The 19468-nt window shown below is 60.1% G+C and overlaps 1 protein-coding gene across 3 annotated transcripts; it reads right to left on the bottom strand.

The window, feature by feature from the left end:
• Positions 1–689: 689 nt before the first annotated feature.
• NOTUM (notum, palmitoleoyl-protein carboxylesterase) lies at positions 690–8377 on the bottom strand. Of its 3 annotated transcripts, none has more exons than XM_032241292.1 (11): positions 7761–8377; positions 6610–6662; positions 6437–6532; positions 5922–5982; positions 5602–5660; positions 5124–5226; positions 4193–4384; positions 3963–4063; positions 3149–3296; positions 2137–2184; positions 690–1453 (listed from the first exon to the last, which is right to left on the bottom strand). In XM_032241292.1, the coding sequence occupies exons 1-11, from the start codon at positions 8102–8104 to the stop codon at positions 1147–1149; spliced, it is 1512 nt and encodes a 503-aa protein (XP_032097183.1). In that variant the 5' UTR covers positions 8105–8377; the 3' UTR covers positions 690–1146. The 3 variants fall into 3 exon arrangements, with proteins under 3 accessions (XP_032097183.1, XP_032097182.1, XP_032097184.1); XM_032241291.1 differs by having other exon boundaries at positions 5602–5711; positions 7761–8143; XM_032241293.1 differs by having other exon boundaries at positions 3175–3296; positions 5602–5711; positions 7761–8143.
• Positions 8378–19468: the final 11091 nt, after the last annotated feature.

The following is a 19468-nucleotide window of genomic DNA, read 5'->3' as shown; positions in this document are numbered from 1 at the left end:
AGCTACTCAGGAGGCTGAGATAGGAGAATTGCCTGAACCCAGGAGGCGGAGGTTGCGGTGAGCTGAGATCGCACCATTGCACTCCAGCCTGGGTAACATGAGTGAAACTCCGTCTCAAAATAAATAAAAATAAATAAAAAATAAATAAATAAATAAATAAATAAATAAAAAGGGGCTGAGTGCAGGGGCTCATGCCTATAATCCCAACACTTTGGGAGGCTGAGGGGGGAGGATTGCTTGAGCCCAGAGTTCAAGACCAGCCTGGGCAACATAGGGAGACTCCATCTCTACAAAAAATTAAAATATTAGCCAGGTGTGGTGGTGGGTGCCTATAGTCCCAGCTATTCAGGAGGCTGAAGTGGGAGAATTGCTTGAGCCCAGGAGGCTGTAGTGAGCAGATTGTGCCACTGCACACCAGCCTGGGCAACACAATGAGATTGTGCCTCTAAAATAAATGAATAAGTAAAGATATGCAGCTCGTACCATCCACCCTGGGAAGTGGGCATCTGGTGAAGGGTTGAAGGGAAGCAGGGCCCCTCCAGAAGACACTGCTCTGAGTCTGTGCATTAAGAAAGTCAGAGTTGGGGAGTTCCCATGGCCCCTCCCTGTATCTCCCTGCTGCCCTGGGGTCCCGGAGAGGAGGTGTGAAGCCGGTGGAACTGCCCATTCAAATAAACATGTCAGCAGGGTGAGGTTCTTGTCTTTTTTTTTCATCATTTAAAAAAATGTTACAAAACAAGATCATTCATCATATATTTCTTGATTGTTCCTTTTTTTAAAAAAATTAAAGTAATAAAAAGTCATTTTATAAAATAATATAAAAGGGCTTGATGGGTGGGGCCGGGTGGGGGCTGTCTGAGCTGGTGGGCTGAGGAATCCAGCGCTTTTCTTCTGGCTCCCCTCATGGGGAAGGGCCTTCCGGCCACAGCTGGGGATGACAGCACATCCCCTCTCCGGCTGGGCCTCTTACAGGTCGTGGGAGGCAGGCAGGCAAAGCCAGGGCCGGGAGTCCGGTGGGCAGACCCAGGCAGGGGGACGGCTGGGGCCCTGTCCTGAAGAGACGGGAGGGCCTGCTGGTGGGGGGTGAGGTGGCACTGGGTAGCGGGTGGCCTTGCCCTTTGGTGCTGGCTCCTCCAGACAGTCCGCCTAGCTTCCGCTGCTCAGCATCCCCAGCAGCTCGCTGGGCTCCAGTCCCTGCTGCTGGGCCACCGTCTGCACGTCGAAGCCCATGTGCATGAGGAACTGGGCCACGTTCATCTCTTGCCCCGTGAACTGGTCTCGGACAGTGGGACACGAGGGGTTGCAGTGGGGCCAGGGACAGCTGTCCACCAGGTGGACGGGGCAGCCCTTTAGGGGGGTCTTGCTGGCTTTGTGGCTGTCATGGAGGCTCCTATCCCAGCAGTGCAGTGCTCGGGGCAGTGAGATCCCCTTCACCTGGACATCCGTCCAGTGGCTGCGGAGGAAAACCGGGTTGGGGTCACATGGGCAGTGGTATCACCACTGAGGGGGCTGTTTTCTTTTTGAGACCGAGCTGGAGTGCGGTGGTGTAATCTCGGCTCACCGCAACCTCCGCCTCCCGGGTTCAAGAGATTCTCCTGCCTCAGCCTCCCGAGTAGCTAGGATTATAGGCACATGCCACTGTGCCTCGCTAATTTTTGTATTTTTAGTAAAGAAAGGGTTTTACCATGTTGGCCAGGCCGGTCTCAAACTCCTGACCTCAGGTGATCTGCCCACCTTGGCCTCCTAAAGTGCTGGGATTACCGGTGTGAGTCACTGTGCCCGGCTTGGTTTTTTTTTTTTTCTTTAAGACAAGGTCTCCCTCTGCCTCTCAGGCTAGAATACAGTGTGTGATCACTGCTCACTGCAGTCTCAACCTCCTGAGTTCAAGTGATCCTCCCACCTCAACCTCCTGAATAGTTGGGATTATAGGCGTGAGCCACTGCTTGGCCGTGGTAGGGCTGTGTCTTAATTCTTGCCATACAGATGTTGCTACAAGTGGCTCTGGCAGCCCTAGAAGGAAATCCCATACACAGAGCCAAGAAGAGGCCCGTGGGAGGCCAAGTGAAGTTGGGGAGCCTGTGGACTTTTGAAGCTGATGTCATGGACGCCAGCTGCCCGGAGCCCAGGGACACTGACCTCCGGATGATGATCTCATGGGAGAGGCAGGCAGGGGCAAAGCTGGCCCTGTTGGAGAGGAGAGAGTAGCTCGTAAGCTCCCCACCCATTCAGTCCCTTTCCCACCCTCCTCTCCTAGAGCTGTCCCTGGCCTGGCCATTGCCCTTCCCTGTTGCTTTGGCTGCCAGCTGCTCCTCTGGCCCAAGCCTCCCCTGGAGTCAGCCAGCTCCCAGCTGATCCTTATCCCTTTGTGCCACAAATCCCTCCCTTCCAGGCAGGGCCTCCTGGGCGGGGGCAGGAGGCTGTCCTAGACAGGGAAATATTATGCTACCATCCAGAACCCTATTTTTATTTTATTTTGAATGGGGGTCTGGTTCTGTCGCCCTGGCTGGAGTGTAGCGCCGCAATTGAAGCTTGCTTGCCTCCCACAGGGAATGTTAGCTCACTGTAATCTTGAACTCCTGGGCTCAAGGGATCCTACTTCCTCAGCCTCCCGAATAGCTGGGATTATAGGTGTTGCCACCATGCCTGGCTAATTTTTGTATTTTTTGTAGAGACAGGGTTTCACCATGTTGCCCAGGCTGGTCTTGAACTTCTGGCCTCCAGCAATCCGGCTGCCCCGTCCTCCCAAAGTGCTGAGATTATAGGCATGAACCACCGTGCCAGGCCCAAGACCTCTCTCTATATATATATTTTTGAGGTGGAGCCACGCTGGAGTGCAGTGGTGCCATCTTGGCTCACTGTAACCTTCACCTCCCGGTTCAAGTGAGTCTCTTGCCTCAGCCTCCTGAGTAGCTGGGATTACAGGTGCACATCTCCAAGCCCGGCTAAGTTTTGTACATTTTGTGGAGATGGGGTTTCGGCACGTTGGCCAGGCTGGTCTCCTACTCCTGACCTCAGGTGATCTGCCCACATGGGCCTCCTAAAGTGCTGGGATTACAGGTGTGAGCCCCCCTGCGCCCGGCCTAGAACCTCTATTTTTAAATCAAGAGTGAGCTGCCCAGCGAGGGGCTCCCGGGGCCCATGCACTCACGGCACGTCCTTGAGTGTGTGGCGCACCTCGCGGCCGAGATTCTCGATGTACAGCCGCTGGCCCTCCTGCACCGGCTGCCCTGAGAGGTGTACGTTGCCCACAGTCAGCTGGGCCTCGTCAAACAGCCACTGCACCACGAACACGGGGCCTGCAGGTGGCGGGGCTCAGTTCGGTCTCCCCATGACCCCTGCTCCTGCCCCCCACCCCAGGCTCCAAGCTCAGCACCCCCAGGTCCCCTCCAGTGCTGCTGAGGCTCTCAGGCCCCTAGGCTTGGCTAGACTCTCCCCAGGGGTGCCAGTCACCAGTCCCTAAGAATGTGGTTTCCTTCTTCCAAGCCAGCATTTTTATAATCCATAGGTTCATAACTAAACAGATAAATAAACCACCTTTCCTTCAAAAAGGGCTCTTGTTAACCCCTCCATGACCTTGGCCTGCTTCTCGGCAACTCCACTTTCACAAAAATTTGCTGATGATTCACTCCAATACAACCTCACCACTCCTCAGAGTGAGGGGCTGGGGAGAGACTGGCGCAGGGCCCTGCAGCAGGGAGGCGCAGCTCGGGGATTAGCTCCAAAGCATGTCCCTAGTCGCGGGTGTAAACAGGGTGACCACCTGTCCCGGTTTGCCTGGGATTGGGGGCTGTGAGTGCTGAGGGCAGGCAAGTCCCAGGCACACCGCGGCGACAAGGCCCCCTGGCACACAGCCGGCCTCCTCCCTGGACCAGGGCAGTGGTCTCCAAGCCCAGCCCGAGGGGCTAGAGTCCACGCTGGATTTTCAGAAGCTGCCCCGTTGCTCCACCCCGCCGCCCACTCACAGCGCAGAGTCGGGTAGATCTTGTAGCCGAAGAAGCAGTTCCACTCCTCGCCCTCCTGGAACTGGCGGCGGCAGCGCTCTGGGACCACCCCGTTCCAGTACCTGGGGCCACAGCTGCGGGTTAGGCTGCCCCAGGCCTCGTCCCCAGAGCTCCCCACCCACAGAGGCCGCTCCACCCAGGACCTCGGGGCGCAGCTGCAATGCGGGGACGGGTCCGCGGGGCTGGGGCACCTGATGCCGCGACGGATGGCCTCCGTGGGCGCACACGTGATGGTGTCCACGCAGTCCGTGTGGCGGTACTGCTCGCTGTCCAGGAACCAGCCCGAGTCGGCCAGGCCTCGCACCTGGATGGCCGGGTAGCCCAGCTCCTCCAGCTGCTCAGCCACGCGGTCCACATTCAGCAGCACCCCGGTGCCCCCCGCGCTGCGAGGAGGGCCCGCGTGAGGCCGGGGCGCGGGGAGAGGCACCTGCGTCCCCGAGGCTGCCCAACCCCGGCCCGCGCCCCTGCTTCCTTCTGAACTGCGCGTGCCGCCCACGGCCTGAACTGCGCATGCGCATGCCACCCGCGTTCTCTGTTCACGTGCAAGACCCGTGGCCTTAGGTCCTGGGGCAGAGGGGCTGGCAGGCCGGCGTCCAGGCTGGCAGGTCACCACACTTTCCTGACACGGCCAGGCTCTCCCCCCGTCCTCCCCTTCCTCTCTGTCTCTTTACCTCAGTTTATCTGAAAATGAAGATAAACTACGTGGCCTCAGGCCCCTTCATCTGCTCCCCGTATGTCCCCTGGGTCTCCTGCATGCCTGCTGGGATACTGGGACCCACAGGGGTGATCCTCACCTACCGGGCCCTGGAGGAGGGGCGTTAGTCCATGGCCAACCCCTAACCAACGACCTAGGTCCCTGCAGCCCAAAACTTCCCCTACAGCCAGCAACCATCGAGTCCAGAAGCATTCTCTGGACAGCGTCCGGTTGCCCAGCACTCTGGAGCCGCACTTCAGAGTCCCCAGCGATGCCAGTTCTCCCAGCTCCAGCCTCTCGCCCTCCCAGACACCTGCCAAGATCTGCACAGGCTCCGCCCCATCCTCACCTCCCATACACCCCCACCCCACGCCCATTCCACACGGGTCCCTGCCTCTCACCTCCAGCACCCACCCCACCCTGCCCACCTGCTCCCGGCCAGCAGCAGCACCTTGGCCCCGCTCAGCCCTCTGCCCAGGAGCTCTCGCACCACCTCCTGGATGATGAGGGTGCCCATGAATGCATACTCGTCTGCAATAGAGAGAGGGGATGACCTCAGGTAGGGGGTTGGGCAGAGAACCATCTCCTACACCACAATGGCTGGTAGAATTCTGGCTCTGCTGGGGGACTGGGGGGAATCTTCTGGGGAGGAGTCCGGGACTGGAGGAAGGTGGGCACACCAGGCCATGCTGGGGCCCCCTCCCTAGGGAATATTCAGAAATAAGGACCCCTACAGTCTTGGCCAAGAGGGCAGTGGGTGCGTGGGGCGGGGACCCTGGGACATACTATCAAAGGCTTTGAGAGTGTGGCAAGGCTGAATGTCAGCTTTTCCCGAGAAACCCCCTTGTCCCCCCTCATCCCTGCCCTGTCGGGCCTTGTTGTGCCCTGGGAAGGCCGGGGACTCACTCTTCTCGGACTTAGATGATGCCCCGCTCCAAACATCACTGGAGCAGTAGGGGATGAAGCTGCAACACAGGACGGTCGGTGAGCCTGCCACAGCGCCGCCGCCGGGCAGCCTCCGGGAATGATGAAGGACCCCTAGGAAGGACCCCCAGGAAGGACCATCCCAGGACAGGCCTCCCCAAGAAAGACCCCCAGGATAAGACTTCCCCAGGGAGGACCATCCCAGGACAGTACCCCCCTAGGAAGGACCAACCCAGGATAGGACCCCCCATGGAGGACCCCCAGGAAGAACCCTCTCCAGGCAGAACCCTGCTCCCCCTTACACCATGTTTGCGTTCCACCAGTGGGGGTTCTCCTCCGGCTGTGAGGACAGGATCCCTGTGCCTGGGGACAGAGGCGGTGGGGCTTTCTAGTGGGAGGAGGCTGCGCAGGGACGGGAATCCCAGGCGGGGACTGGGCTCCCCCACTTGGCCCCAGCAAGGGAGGTGTGCTAGTGCTGCGGGCCTGAACCAAGGTTGCCGGGAGTGGAAGACCGTGGGGTTTAGTTACCCAGGGAAGCCACCAAAGCCACGGTGCCCGGCCAGGCTGCGACACCAGGTCTGACCTTGACTTCAACCCCCATCCCCACTTTGACCCCCGGGACCGTAAGCGCCTATTAAATGCCAGTGTGGAATGGACCCCAAAGGGCGTGAGTGAAGGGCGCCCCTTGCTCTTAGGAATTCAGGCGCCGGGCTGGGTACAATGAGCGGGGTGGGGGCCTCGCTGGGGCTCAGGGCGCGGGCACGGCTTTCTCCTGGACCTCACGTGGAGGCCGCCTTTCCCGAGGCCCGCCGCTAACCTCTGCGAGTGCGCGGCCAGTCCCGGGAGCTCATGAGGCGCCGCATGGTGTCGTATCTGGAGTCGCAGTTCTCGCGGTTGAAGCAGTACCAGCCGCCTGCGGACACGGCACCGCGCTCAGGCCCGCGCGCGCGGGGACCCCCGCCCTCGCCCCGCCTCGGCCCCCGGACGCACCTTCCAGGAAGAGCAGCCACCGCCTGCTGCCCTTGGACTCCTTCAGGTAGTAGCTGCAGGGAGGACACCGAGCGGTCGGCCCGGGCAGCAGAGCCGCCGCGCTTCCCCGCGCCCAGCCCCGGCGGAGGGGCCACGCCACCTGTTCCCCGCCGCGCGCGACGGTCGCACGAGGGCGCCCTCGGCCAGGCCCACGCGGAGCGCAGCGGACGGCGGCGGTCCCGGGAGGTGGCGCTCGCGGGGCGGGGAAGGGACCGCGCGGGCTGCAGTCCGTGGAAAATCCCCACGGCCCGCCCGGCGCGGGTCCTGCTGTAACCTCGGCGCCGGCGGCTGGGCGGGAGTCCTCCGGGGGCGCGCAGCGGCGCCCAAGGCGTGCAACGCGCCCGCATGGAAGGAGCGCGCATGGCGGGGGCGCGGGACGCTCCTGGGGGTGCGGGGGGGCGCGGGCGCCACGGACCTGGCGTGCAAGCCTTCAGGCAGAGGCCCGACCCCACGCCCGGGTCTCCCGGCTGTCCTCGGCCTGCTGAGCGCGTGGGCGCCTCCGCCGCGCCCCGACACCTGGCCTCACGTCTCTTATCTACTTCGGGGCCGTGGGGTGGTGGGCAGTAGGACTCTCCCCGCCCCCCGGTGTCGCCTGTTCCCGCTGGAGCCAGGCGCACTCTCCGGCTGCATCTTACCGCCCAGGGACCGAAGGACACGAGCAAAGCGGCTGTGTCCGGTGGCTGAGGGGGCAGTGCCCGAGCTGGCCGGGGAGCAGCCCTTCCAGCGCGGCTCTGCTCTTCACGCGGAAAGTCACCGAGGCGAGCCCTCCCCAAGGCCAGCACCGCGGGGCGCCCGACGGAAGCCCTTTCCCCCCCCACCCCGGGGAGAGAACGGCCGCGGCCCGCAGGGAGGGTCCAGCTGGAGACCCGGCGCGTCTGGGTGAAGCAGAAAGGCGCAGGGTGCGGGCCTTACCTGGCGGGGCAGGGAGGCGCAGGATGCGGGCATTACCGGACCAGGCAGGGAGGCGCAGGGTGCGGGCCTTACCGGGTTGGGTAGGGAGGCGCAGGGTGCCGGGCTTACCCGGCGGGGTAGCGAAGCGCCCGGTGGGGCACGGAGGCGCAAGGCGGGGGCCTTATGGGGTGGGGTAGGGAGGCGCAGGGTGCGGGCCTTACCCGGCGGGGCTTCCATCGTTGCAGGTCACCGAGGTGTTGAGCAGGAGGTGCAGGCGCAGGTCCTCGTTGAGCTGCGGCGCGGAGCAGGGGTACAGGGACTGCGCCAGACTCTTGACCTGTGCCATGAAGCTGTCCATGTTGCCCTCCACGGCCGTGAAGTCCAGCGGGAAGCTCTCCACTGGCTGTCCAGCCGCCGGCGCCGCCTCGGTCCGCCGGGGAGGCGGCGGCAGGGGCGGCGGTGGGGGCGGCTGCTGACCCTGGCGCCGCCAGGTCTTCTTGGCCTCGCCGCCCCCCGCGCAGTGCAGCAGGCCCAGCAGCAGCAGCACGCGCACCCCTCGGCCCATGGCCGCGCCGCTCGGGTCCGCAGCCACCTGCGGACAGCGGGCGGCCTTGAGGCGGTGGCGGCGGGGGGTGCCGGTCCGGGGGTGCCCGGGCCGCGGGATGCCGGCGGCTCCTGCTCGCTCGCCCCGCTCCCGGCCGCCGGGCCTGGCGGGGAAGGCGCGAGTGGCTGGGCGTCGAGGCGCTCGGGGCCGGGTGCGTCGGCCTCTGCTGCTGGGGCTTCGCGCCCGGCCGTCCGAGGGCAGCGCAGGGTCTGGGTGCGCTGGCTCCCGCCCGCGCCAATGAGCGGCGGGGGCCGAGCCTGGGCGTATTTGCGGGGGCCGCGGCGGCCCGGGTGCCCGCGCGTTAGATGTGCCGCCGCTGCCGCCCGGGTTCGGTGGAGGGGGGAGGGGGCCGCGCTCGCTCTTTTCTTGGCGGAGGCATCGGCTTTTCTTCCCAAACCGCAAGCCTGACGGAGGGGCCTGGACTACCCCGCCGCGGCCGCCGGAGGCGCTCCCGGCCCGGCTCCGTGGGGGGCAGCGCGGCCGGGCGGCCCCGGCGGCTACATTCACCGCGGCCAGCCCGGCGCCTCCGCCCCCGCCCCGGGGCAGCTGGAAGGGGCTGCGGGTGGGGGGTGGCGACGGGGAGGGGCGAGGCTTTTCCGCGCCGGGGGGGATGGGGGAAACTCCGCCCGCGGCGTAGCGGGCCGCGCCCGACGGACTGGGGGCGCGGGGAGGGCGTGCTCACCTGGAGCCGCCAGCGGCCCTCCCATCCCCCACCGCCCAGGCCCAGAGCGGGCCCTGGGGGACTCAGACCCCGTCCCGCATCTCCCCACCCGGAGCAGCCCTGGGGCCCCGCTCTCACCGCGGCCAGCGCGGGCGGCCCAGCGGCCCCAGCCTCTCAGCGCCCTGGCCCTGCGCCGTCCCGCTGGTGCGCCCGGCTCGGCTGCGCTCCCCCTCTGGCGCTGGCGCGGAGCCGCCAGGGACTTTTATCCAGCGGGGCCCCCCCGGGATCAAAGCGGCGGCGGACACAGGGCTTCGAGCCGAGGGCCAGGCAGCAGCGGCGCCAGGGCCTCCTGGAGAAGCGGACAGGTGGGGCGCGAGGTCCTGGCTTCCTCGGAGACCGGTGGGAGGGACCGCGCGCCCCTTCAAGGCGCCGCGGCGGAGTCGCCCAGTCCCGGGCCGGGGTGGGCAGATTCCGGGCCGCTTCTGCTGGCACTGGAGTCAAAGAGGGAGCTGCGACTTAAGAAGATCACAGGGGCCAGAGGTGAGGTCTTGGATCACCGCCTGCCCCAGCCTGGCTGCTGGCCCCTGCCCAGGACCCCCAAGAACCTTCCTCAGCCGCCACTGGGGGAGGAGGCCAAGGGTCGAGCGACTGCCTGCTAGGCCTCTGCTTGGGGCGCTTCATGCCAGGAAGGGCGCCTGGCTTCACCTTGGAGAGCACCCCTGTCCACTTCCGAGGCTCAGGATACTGGGGGCAGAACAGGGTTCCTGTGGGAAATCAACGCTGGAGTTTGGTGGACAGGAGGGGCTCAGGAGGCTTCCTGCTGTGGTGGCGGGGGTCGGTGGCGGAGGTGTGGACAAAAGAAAGGAAACGGACACACACGGGACCGGAGACACACACGGGACCGGAGACACACGGGACCGGACACACATGGGACCAGCCGGCAGGGCAGACTTTCCCTTTCACCGTCAGGTCTGCAGCCTTCTGGGTGCCATGACGCCCATTTTAAAGATGGGAAACTAGTCTTGCATTTCAGGACAAGGGTCTAGATCCAAGCAGAACTTCCAGAACTCCTCCTAATTCAGGGTAGTGGGGACCCCACAGCACCGAGTGGGGCAGGAGAGCAGAGGCTGCAGGGTCATGGCTGCAGCCAGGATGCCACCTGAGCCCTGGACCCCTGACCCTGTGCACGTCTTCCTTGCCAGCCCCAGGCTGAGTGAGGAGCTTAGGGAGAAAGTCCCAGATGTGCTTTCTGGGTCTGGGCTCTTGCAAAATACAGAGAGAGACCAAACAGCCCTGAGAGCTGTTGCCCGGTGCATTTGATGGGTGTAAGGGCACCCCTGTGTAAACCACAAGGCCTAAGATCAGGCTGAGGTGCCCTGGAGGTCAGCCTGGGCTGGGGACATTCTCAAAGAGGGAGGCAGGCAGTGTTCCTAACACAGGTCCACGCCACAGCCCCCTCCCCTTGCCCCCTGCAACACACATACACACACACACACACAGGGCAGATTGCAGCGTCTCCCTGACACGGGAACTGAGGTTCAGGAACACTAATGGAAGAGCTGAGACTTGCCCTTAGCTCTCTGCTCACTCAGAAATCCTCACCTTGGGTCGGGTGCGGTGGCTCAAGCCTGTAATCCCAGCACTTTGGGAGGCCGAGGCGGGTGGATCACGAGGTCAAGAGATCGAGACCATCCTGGTCAACATGGTGAAACCCCGTCTCTACTAAAAATACAAAAAATTAGCTGGGCATGGTGGCGCGTGCCTGTAATCCCAGCTACTCAGGAGGCTGAGGCAGGAGAATTGCCTGAACCCAGGAGGCGGAGGTTTCGGTGAGCCGAGATCGCGCCATTGCACTCCAGCCTGGGTAACAAGAGTGAAACTCCGTCTCAAAAAAAAAATAAATAAATAAAAAAGAAATCCTCACCTGTTCCTCTGTCATCAGGTCAGTTTAAAGACCATGTGTGGGCCGGTGTCGTGGCTCACACCTATGATCCCAGCACTGGGAGGCCAAGGCGAGCGGATCACCTGAGGTCGGGAATTTGAGACCAGACTGATCAACATAGACAAACCCAGTCTCTACTAAAAATACAAAATTAGTTGGGTGTGGTGGCACATGCCTATAATCCCAGCTATTCGGGAGGCTGAAGCAGGAGAATCGCTTGAACAGGAAGACAGAGGTTGCGGTGAGCCGAGACGGCACCATTGCACTCCAGCCTGGGCAACAAGCAAAACTCCCTCTCAAAAATAAATCAGTAAAAAATAAAGGCCACGTGTGGGGCTGGCCAGGGGCAGTAGCTTCAGACTCAGGTCCCATCCTGAAGTGTTCTCCGGCCCACACCCCAGCAGGGAAGGCTAGCCCAGGCCGGACTTCAGCGTCCAGCAGGAACCTGCCTGGAGGAGGCCTCTCTCCCGGGCACCTGTTATTCGAAGTCCGGAGTGTGATGCTGTCTTCCACGTGGCTACACAGCGTTGTTCTTCACACTGCCTTGGCTCTGAGGCGTTTCCTGGTGTGGTGCGAAGATCCCGGGCAAGACCTGTGACCTTTCCCTGTGCCTCTACTTCCTCTCCTTTATTTTTTATTTATTTATTTATTTTTGAGGTGGAGTCTCGCTCCATCGCCTAGGCTGGAGTGCAGTGACATGATCTTGGCTCACTGCAACCTCCGCCTCTCAGTTCAAGTGATTCTCCTGCCTCAGCCTCCTGAGTAGCTGGGATTATAGGCGCGAGCCACCACACCCGGCTAACTTTTTGTATTTTTAATAGAGATGGGGTTTCCCTGTTAGCCAGGGTGATCTTAATCTTCTGACCTTGTGATCTGCCCTCCAAGGCCTCCCAAAGTGCTGGGATTACAGGCATGAGCCACCGCAACCGGCCCACTTCCTCTTCTTTAAAGCAGGGCAGCGACTGTGCCTCTGTCAGACGGCTGTTGCCGGATTACAAGAGCCCAGGCATGAAAGTGCACGGCAGGGGTAGCAGTTATGATCGCCAGTGAAATTCCAGGACAGGAGAAGAACATGCATGTTCTATTCTCTGACGTCTGCTGTCATGCGATTTAGCCTGCATGTTGAACTGAAACGAGTTCATGTTTTGGTTTATTCCACACTGGTAGCAGTGCAAGAAAGGACTCAAACCCAAGACTTCCCCAAACCTCGCTGCCCTTCTGACCACCTTCCCCATCCCCTCTCTTCTGAGGCCCCTGCCGCGACCAGATGACTGACACGGCTGCAACCCTATGCCAGGGACAGGGCCCCGGAGTCTCCGCAGCTGCTCACACCCAGATCCTTCTCTTGACTCGCACCAACTGGCTCCGTCCTCACACTCCCCACCCCTGGGGCAGCTTTAGCCTCTGCACCTGAGACTCCCCACCCATAATTTTGAGCACCCAGAGTCTGGCAGCAGCTCCAGGAATGGCGGGTCCTGTGGGTTATCGGGTGCTGGGCCTCTGCTTCTGGGCCACCTGCATCGAGATGGGGCCACCCCAGTCCTGACAGGTATAAGGAAGGACCCACCAGCAATGGGTCAGATGCCACTTCATGCCCACTAAGATGGCCACGATCAAAAACAGAAAATAACAAATGTGGGCGAGGCCATGGTCACACAGGAGCCTAGAGCGTGGTTGTGGGGCTGGACAGCACGGTGACCGTGTCCCTAACCGTGGAAAACAGTTTGGTGGCCCCTCAGTATGTTACACAGAACACATGTCCCAGCAAGCCCACTCCAGGGATACACCCCAGAGAACTGAAAAGAAGTGTTCAAACAAAACATTGCTCATGAATGTTCACAGCAGCACCGGCCACAGTTGCCAAAAGGCAGAAACAGCCCAAAGTCCATCAGCAGAGGAGTGGATAAACACAATGGACACAAGGGGTGTGTTTTAGCCAGAAAACAAAGGAAGTTCTGACACGTGCTGCACTGTGGACGCATCTTGAGAGGATCAGCCAAGTGGCGGAAGCTGGACACTCACGGGCACATGCTGTGTGATCCCATTCATTTTGAGTGTCCAGCAGAGGCAACTTCATGGAGATGGAAAGTGCACTGGCGGTTTCCAGAAGATGGGGGGAATAGGGAGTGATTGCTAATGGGGTTTCTCTTTTTCTTTTTGAGACGGAGTCTTGCTCTGTTGCCCAGGCTGGAGTGCAGTGATGTAATCATGTCTCACTGCAACTTCCGACCCCCAGGTTCAAACGATTCTCCTGCCTCAGGCTTCCATGTGGCTGGGATTACAGGCAGGCATCGCCATGCCTGGCTATTATTATTATTATTATTATTTTGAGACAGAGTCTCGCTCTGTCACCCAGGCTGGAGTGCAGTGGCAGGATCTCGGCCCACCACAACCTCCGCCTCCTGGGTTCAAGCCATTCTCCTGCTTCAACCTCCTGAGTAGCTGGGACTACAGGCACGTGCCCCACACCTGGCTAATTTTTTGTATTTTTAGTAGAGATGGCGTTTCACTATGTTGCTCAGGCTGGTCTTGAACTCCTGACCTCAAGTGATCTGCCTGCATTGGCCTCCCAAAGTGCTGGGATTACAGGCATGAGCCCTCGCACCCGGCTGGTACGGGATTTATTTTTGGGATGATGAAAATGTTCTAAAATGGGCTGTGGTAATAGTTGCACAATTTTCTGAATGTACTGTATGTCACGTCATTCATTTTTGGGTTTTTTTTTTTATTTTTGAGATGGAGTTTCTCTCTTGTTGCCCAGGCTGGAGTACAATGGCTCAGTGCAACCTCTGCCTCCTGGGTTAAAGCGGTTCTCCTGCCTCATTCTCCAGAATAGCTGGGATTACAGGCATGCAACACCACCCCCAGCTAATTTTTTGTATTTCTAGTAGAGACGGGGTTTCACCATGTTGGCCAGGCTGTCCTTGATCTCCTGACCTCGGGTAATCTGCCCACCTTAGCCTCCCAAAGTGCTGTGATTATAGGCGTGAGCCACCCGGCCCGATGTTTTATTTTATTTTATTTTTTGAGATGGAGTCTTACTCTGTCCCCTAGGCTGGAGTGCAGGGGTCCGATCTTGGCTGACTGCAACCTCTGCCTCCCGGGTTCAAGCGATTCTCTGCCTCAGCCTCCCGAGTAACTGGGATTACAGCCTGCGCCACCACACCCAGCTAATTTTGTATTTTTAGTAGAGATGGGGTTTCGCCATGTTGGCCAGGCTGGCCTCGAACTCCTGACCTCAAATAATCCACCCACCTCAGCCTCCCACAGTGCTGTGATTACAGGCATGAGCCACCAAGCCTGGCCCCATATTTTAAAGTAATTAGTTTTGACTGGGCATGGTGGCTTGCGCCTTAATCCCAGCACTTTGGGAGGCTCCGGCAGAAGGATGGCTTGAGCCCAGGGTTTTGACACCAGCCTGGGCAGCAGAGCAAGACCCCGCTTCTATTTAAAAGAATCAGGGGGTAAGACCAATGATGATCAGGCTGGGCACAGGGTACCACCCAGTGGGGGTGAGGCCTGAGGCCCAGTGATCAGAGTGACCAGCTCAAGGGGGCCGGCTCCACTCCAGAAGCCTGTGGCAGGTAGGGCGTTTCAGAACCCGCCTTTTGCATATTAGACAGATGTCTACTTCGTCTGCATTGGCGCGGATGGAGCAGGACAGCCAAGTATCAGCCTCTGCGGGGCCTGCAGTTGCGTCTGAGGTTCCTCATCTGTGAGATGGGGATGAGAACCACACCTGCTTCCCAGGGGCCTCATCAGCATCAAAGGAGCAGGACGTGTGGGGGCTCTGCTCGGCGGAATGACCATGTGAAAAATGTCAGTTACTCTGCCCAGGCTCCACAGGGGTGCTGGCGAGCCCCAGGGACCAAGGTCGACCGTGGGGCAGACACTGGCCCGGGGACAGAGAGCAGGACAGTGCCCCGTCCCAGGTAGCAGGGCTGCGGAATGGTGTCCCGCCCAGGATGTGCCCTTCTCTATTTCCTTGGCCCGCCCCATCCTTATTGTCCCGTTCAGGGAGGACCATTCAGGGTTCCGGCCTGCAGGCTCCCCAGTGTCCCATTCAGGGGGCACAGAGGCTTCTGACTAAGCCTAGACTCTATGTGCCCGCTGTAGGAAAGCTGGGGAAGCGAAGGCCCGGAGGGGCTCTGTTCTTCAGGCGAGGCACCCGAGGCAGAGTGGGGTGAGGGTACAGCTCACTGTCTCCCCCCAGGGAGGGAGCTGGGGATGCACTGGGAGTTCCGATTTAACCCACGGGGACCATGGCTGTGCCGGGGGCTGGAGCCCACTCCCTGGGAGAAAGGGATCAAGATGGAACATTTCAGAAAGCAAGGGCCCAGGATGGGGGGTGGGCCCAGGCGGAGAGGGGGAGGGTGTGATGGAGGGCGGTTGGCAGCACAGGGGTCCCCCCGAGACCCTGGGTGGGGCCGAGCAACTTGGTGACCTGAGCCTCCAGCGCACAGCACGTCCGGCAGCCCCGACCCGACTCCCCAGTCCAGACTTGAGGCGGCTCCATGCAGCACAGCCGGCCCCTCCCCCAGGACCGCTCTGGGCTCCAGCTGCTGCCTGCCGTCTGGGGCCCAGCTGTTGTGGACTGGCCTCAGCCGCCCCGCCCCGCATGGCCACCTGGGCTGCCCTGCGCCCCAGCTGCTGGCCTCTGAGGCCCAAGTGAGCAGGGAAGTGAGGCGGGCCACCCGCTTCCCCAAGTGGCTGGCTCTGGGGGGAGGCCCTGCTCTCCAACCAGCTCAGAGTGGGGGAGGGGCCCTGAGGCCAGGCGGTGCAGTGGCAGAGCTTGACCCCTTTTTGGTTTCCCCCAGCCCCCCTTTCTAGTCACCCCATGAATCAGAAGGACTCTCCTTGGCCTCATATACTGGGACCTGGATGAGCCAAGTCCCTTGCCAGGAGCTGCTGTGGTTCTCGCCCAGGTCTTTGGAGGGGCAAGGGGAGGCACTGGGCCGGACGGCAGCTCCTGGGCCTGGTGCTGGACTGCCCTCTCCTGGGCCTCAGTGCCTGGGAGTGGGTGGCCTCTGGGTCCCCTGGTGGGAAGGACTGGTCTTGCCCTAGGACTGAAGCACATGGGCTCAGAAGTCCTTCACCCAGCTGACAGCCTCTAAGAGCTCGGCGGGGAGACCAAGACCTGTCATTTCTGGACCCAGGTATTTGGTGGGATCTACTTCTCTTGGCACCCCTGCAGCTGATCCCCACCCCCTCCCACCTCCTCCCTATGGCCTCACCTGGCTGGTGCGAGCCTGCAGCCTACTGGGCTAAGGGTGGAGTGGCAGGGCCACCAGGGAAACGTCACATTCCAAAGCTGGGGGAGGAAGGACATGGGGATGCAGGAGCCCCTGCTCATCGCTGGAGATGGGGCCTCTTGGGACATCAAGCAGAGAATGTGTGTCTCCTTCCCGGACAGGTGAGGGAGGCTGGAGGTCAGGCTCTGGGGTGTCAAGGGGAGGGGCAGAGAGGCTGGTCCTTTGCCCTCCCAGCTGCCAGGCTCTGCTGCCCCCCCAAGCTGCAGGCCGTGGCCCCCACCCATCCAGCCTGCTGGTCCCCACGCTCCTGCTCCTGCGGCAACAGCAGCAGCAGGCCAGGGAGGCCATGTGACCCTCGCCCTCCCTCCCTCCCTCCCTCCCTGTGATCCCCACGTGGCCTCTGGGGAGGCAGAAACAAACCCTCAGATCTTGCCACTGGGAACCTTTCAGCGCCAGCGACATCAAAGAGGGGTGGCGGCGGCGGGGGCGGCCAGCGGATGCTTCTCTTAAAGGGCCACGCCACTTTTAATTCAAAGCAGATCCTGGGAGCAGCTGTCTAGCTGCTGTCTGGGAGGGAAGGTGGCAGCCAAGTCCTCTCCAGACCTGGCTGCAGTTGCTCCTCAGAACTAGTTAAACTAGGCCGGCGCGGTGGCTCACGCCTGTCGTCCCAGCACTTTGGGAGGCTAAAGTGGGCAGAACACCTGAGGTCAGAAGTTCGAGACCAGCCTGGCCAACATGGTGAAACCCTGTCTCTGCTAAAAACACAAAAATCATTACAGAAGGAAAACCCAGGGCATGAAAAGAAAATACAAAAATCAGCCAGGCATGACAGTGGTGCCTGTAATCCCAGCTACCTGGGAGGCTGAGGCACAAGAATCCCTTGAACCCAGGAGATGGAGGTTACAGCGAGCTGAGATCACACCACTGCACTCCAGCCTGGTTGACAGAGTGAGACTGCCTCAAAAAAACAAGAAAGAACTGCACCACCACAGTCGGTTTTCAATTTTTTTGTAGAGATGGGGGTCTCACTATGTGGCCCAGGGTGGTCTTGAACTCTTGGGCTCATGTGATCCTCCCCCTTAGCCTCCCCAGATGCTGGGATCACAGCTGCGTGCCACGCTGCCTGGCTCTGAGGTGGGATTGTGACGGGCCCAGGTGTCTGTCCTGCCTGGAGGCCACGGGAATGTTCCCTGACCACCTCCCCTTCATTTGCCTGGGCCGTGTCCCAGGCACAGGGACACAGGACCCAGACGGCAGGCGTGCCATTGTCTTCTGGAGGAGGCGGATGATGGAAAATAACTGCTCAAGAAGCTCCTGACAGGATATCGGGGAGGGGAAATGGGAAAGCCAGGCAGAAAGCAGCCCCTGTGCTGGGCATTCAGTGGGCCTGGCAGGGGCCCCAGGCCAGCCCTGGGATGGACTCTGTGCAGCCTTGGGGAAGGAACCCAACCTCATCTTCTGGCCCGGCTCAGGCTTCCTGCAGCCCACCGGGGACTAGCTGACTGCAGTGATCTCTTGGCCCTCCTGTGCCAAGTCAGGATCTGCTCACCCGTGAGGTTGGTGCTACAGGTGAGGATCCGAGGCCTGGGCAGGCTAGGCTGTACGTTGGAGGCCGGCACAGACCAGGTCAGAGTTCAGTTCTGTGCAGGTAGGGGGCTGGACCTTGTGCCTGGAGCATTCCACACCTGGACACTGTGGCCTCCCCTGCAACGTCCAGCAGTGAGCACTTTGTGCTACTGACTCAGTGCTTGTGGAGTAGGGTGGAGTCGCAGGTGGCCCCAAGGGGGTCATGCATACATCTTTGAAAACGTGGGCTTGCCGGGCGCAGTGGCTCAAGCCTGTAATCCCAGCACTTTGGGAGGCCGAGGCGGGTGGATCACGAGGTCAAAAGATTGAGACCATCAATACAGAAGGGAGTGGTGTGGCTGGTTGCTTAGGAGAAAAGCCTTAGGACATTGTGGACCTAAATTTAGACCAAAAAAAAGGAAAGCATAAATGAAACAGGGTGACCTCCCAGACCGGACACAATGCAACCTCACAGCGTGGCTTAAACACCGATGACCATTTCCTTTCTGCTCGACAACATAGTGCTTTAGGTTTTAAGACCAGTGTTGCCGGGCGCGGTGGCTCACGCCTGTAATCCCAGCACTTTGGGAGGCCGAGGTGGGTGGATCACGAGGTCAAGAGATTGAGACCATCCTGGTCAACGCGGTGAAACCCCGTCTCTACTAAAACTACAAAATATTAGCTGGGCATGGTGGCGCGTGTCTGTAGTCCCAGCTACTCAGGAGGCTGAGGCAGGAGAATTGCCTGAACCCAGGAGGCGGAGGTTGCGGTGAGCCAAGATCGCACCATTGCACTCCAGCCTGGGTAACAAGAGCGAAACTCCGTCCCAAAAACTAAAAAAAACTAAAAAAAAACGTGGGCTGCAGTGTAACAACAAGAGAGACTGTGGTACCCTGTGGTCACCTCCTGCGTAAGGAGGAAGGGAGGTTAAGAATCTACGTCTGGCCAGGTGCAGTGGTCCATACCTGCAGTCCCAGTGCTTTGGGAGGCCGAGGCGGGTGGATCACTTGAGCCCAGGAGTTCAAGGCCAGCCTGGCCAACATGGTGAAACCCCATCTACACTCAAAATACAAAAAATTAGCTGGATGTGGTGGCAAGCGCCTGTAATCTGAGCTACTCTGGAGGCTGAGGCAGGTGAATTGCTTGAACCTGGGAGTCAGAGGTGGCAGTGAGCCAAGATCGCGTCATTGCGCTCCAGCCTGGGTGACAGAGCGAGACTCCATCTCAAAAAAAAAAAAAAAAGAATCTACATATATGTCCACCTGGCATCCGACACAGGCATTTGCTCATCTTTGCAAACAGAAAACAAGCAGGTGACTCTAGAAGTGAATGAAAATGGTTTTCTTGGCTGGGCTTGGTGGCCCACACCTATAATCCCAGCACCTTCTGAGGCCAGGGCAGGAGGACTACTTGAGGCCAGAAGGTTGAGACCAGCCTGGAAGAGATGGCGAGACCTCATCACTGCAATACATATATATTTTTAATTATATATATATATGTTAGGCATGGCGGCATATGCCTGTAGTCCCAGCTAGCTGGGAGGCTGAGGCAGGAGTTTGAGGCTGCAGTGAGCTGTGCCCAATACCACTGCACTCCAGCCTGGGCAATAGAGAGAAATTCCATCTCTAAAAAAAGAAAGGAAAATAGTTTTCTATGGTGATGAGTGGGAGCAGAATAGGTTAGGCCATGTCTTTATACTTTTGAATCAAATTTTTTTTTTTTTTTTGAGATGCAGCCTCACTCTGTTGCCCAGGCTGGAGTGCAGTGGCGCGATCTTGGCTCACCACAACCTCCACCTCCCAGGTTCAAGTGCTTCTCCTGTCTCAGCCTTCAGAGTAGCTGGGATTACAGGCATGCACCACCACACCGTTAATTTTTTTATTTTTAGTAGAGATAGCATTTCA

This window comes from Sapajus apella, unplaced genomic scaffold (genome assembly GCF_009761245.1).
Source record: "Sapajus apella isolate SASKATOON/1434 unplaced genomic scaffold, GSC_monkey_1.0 scaffold48, whole genome shotgun sequence".
Classification (NCBI taxonomy): domain Eukaryota; kingdom Metazoa; phylum Chordata; class Mammalia; order Primates; family Cebidae; genus Sapajus; species Sapajus apella.
The sequence above is the reverse complement of the archived record's forward strand: the minus strand, read 5'-3'. Positions and strand labels throughout refer to the sequence as shown.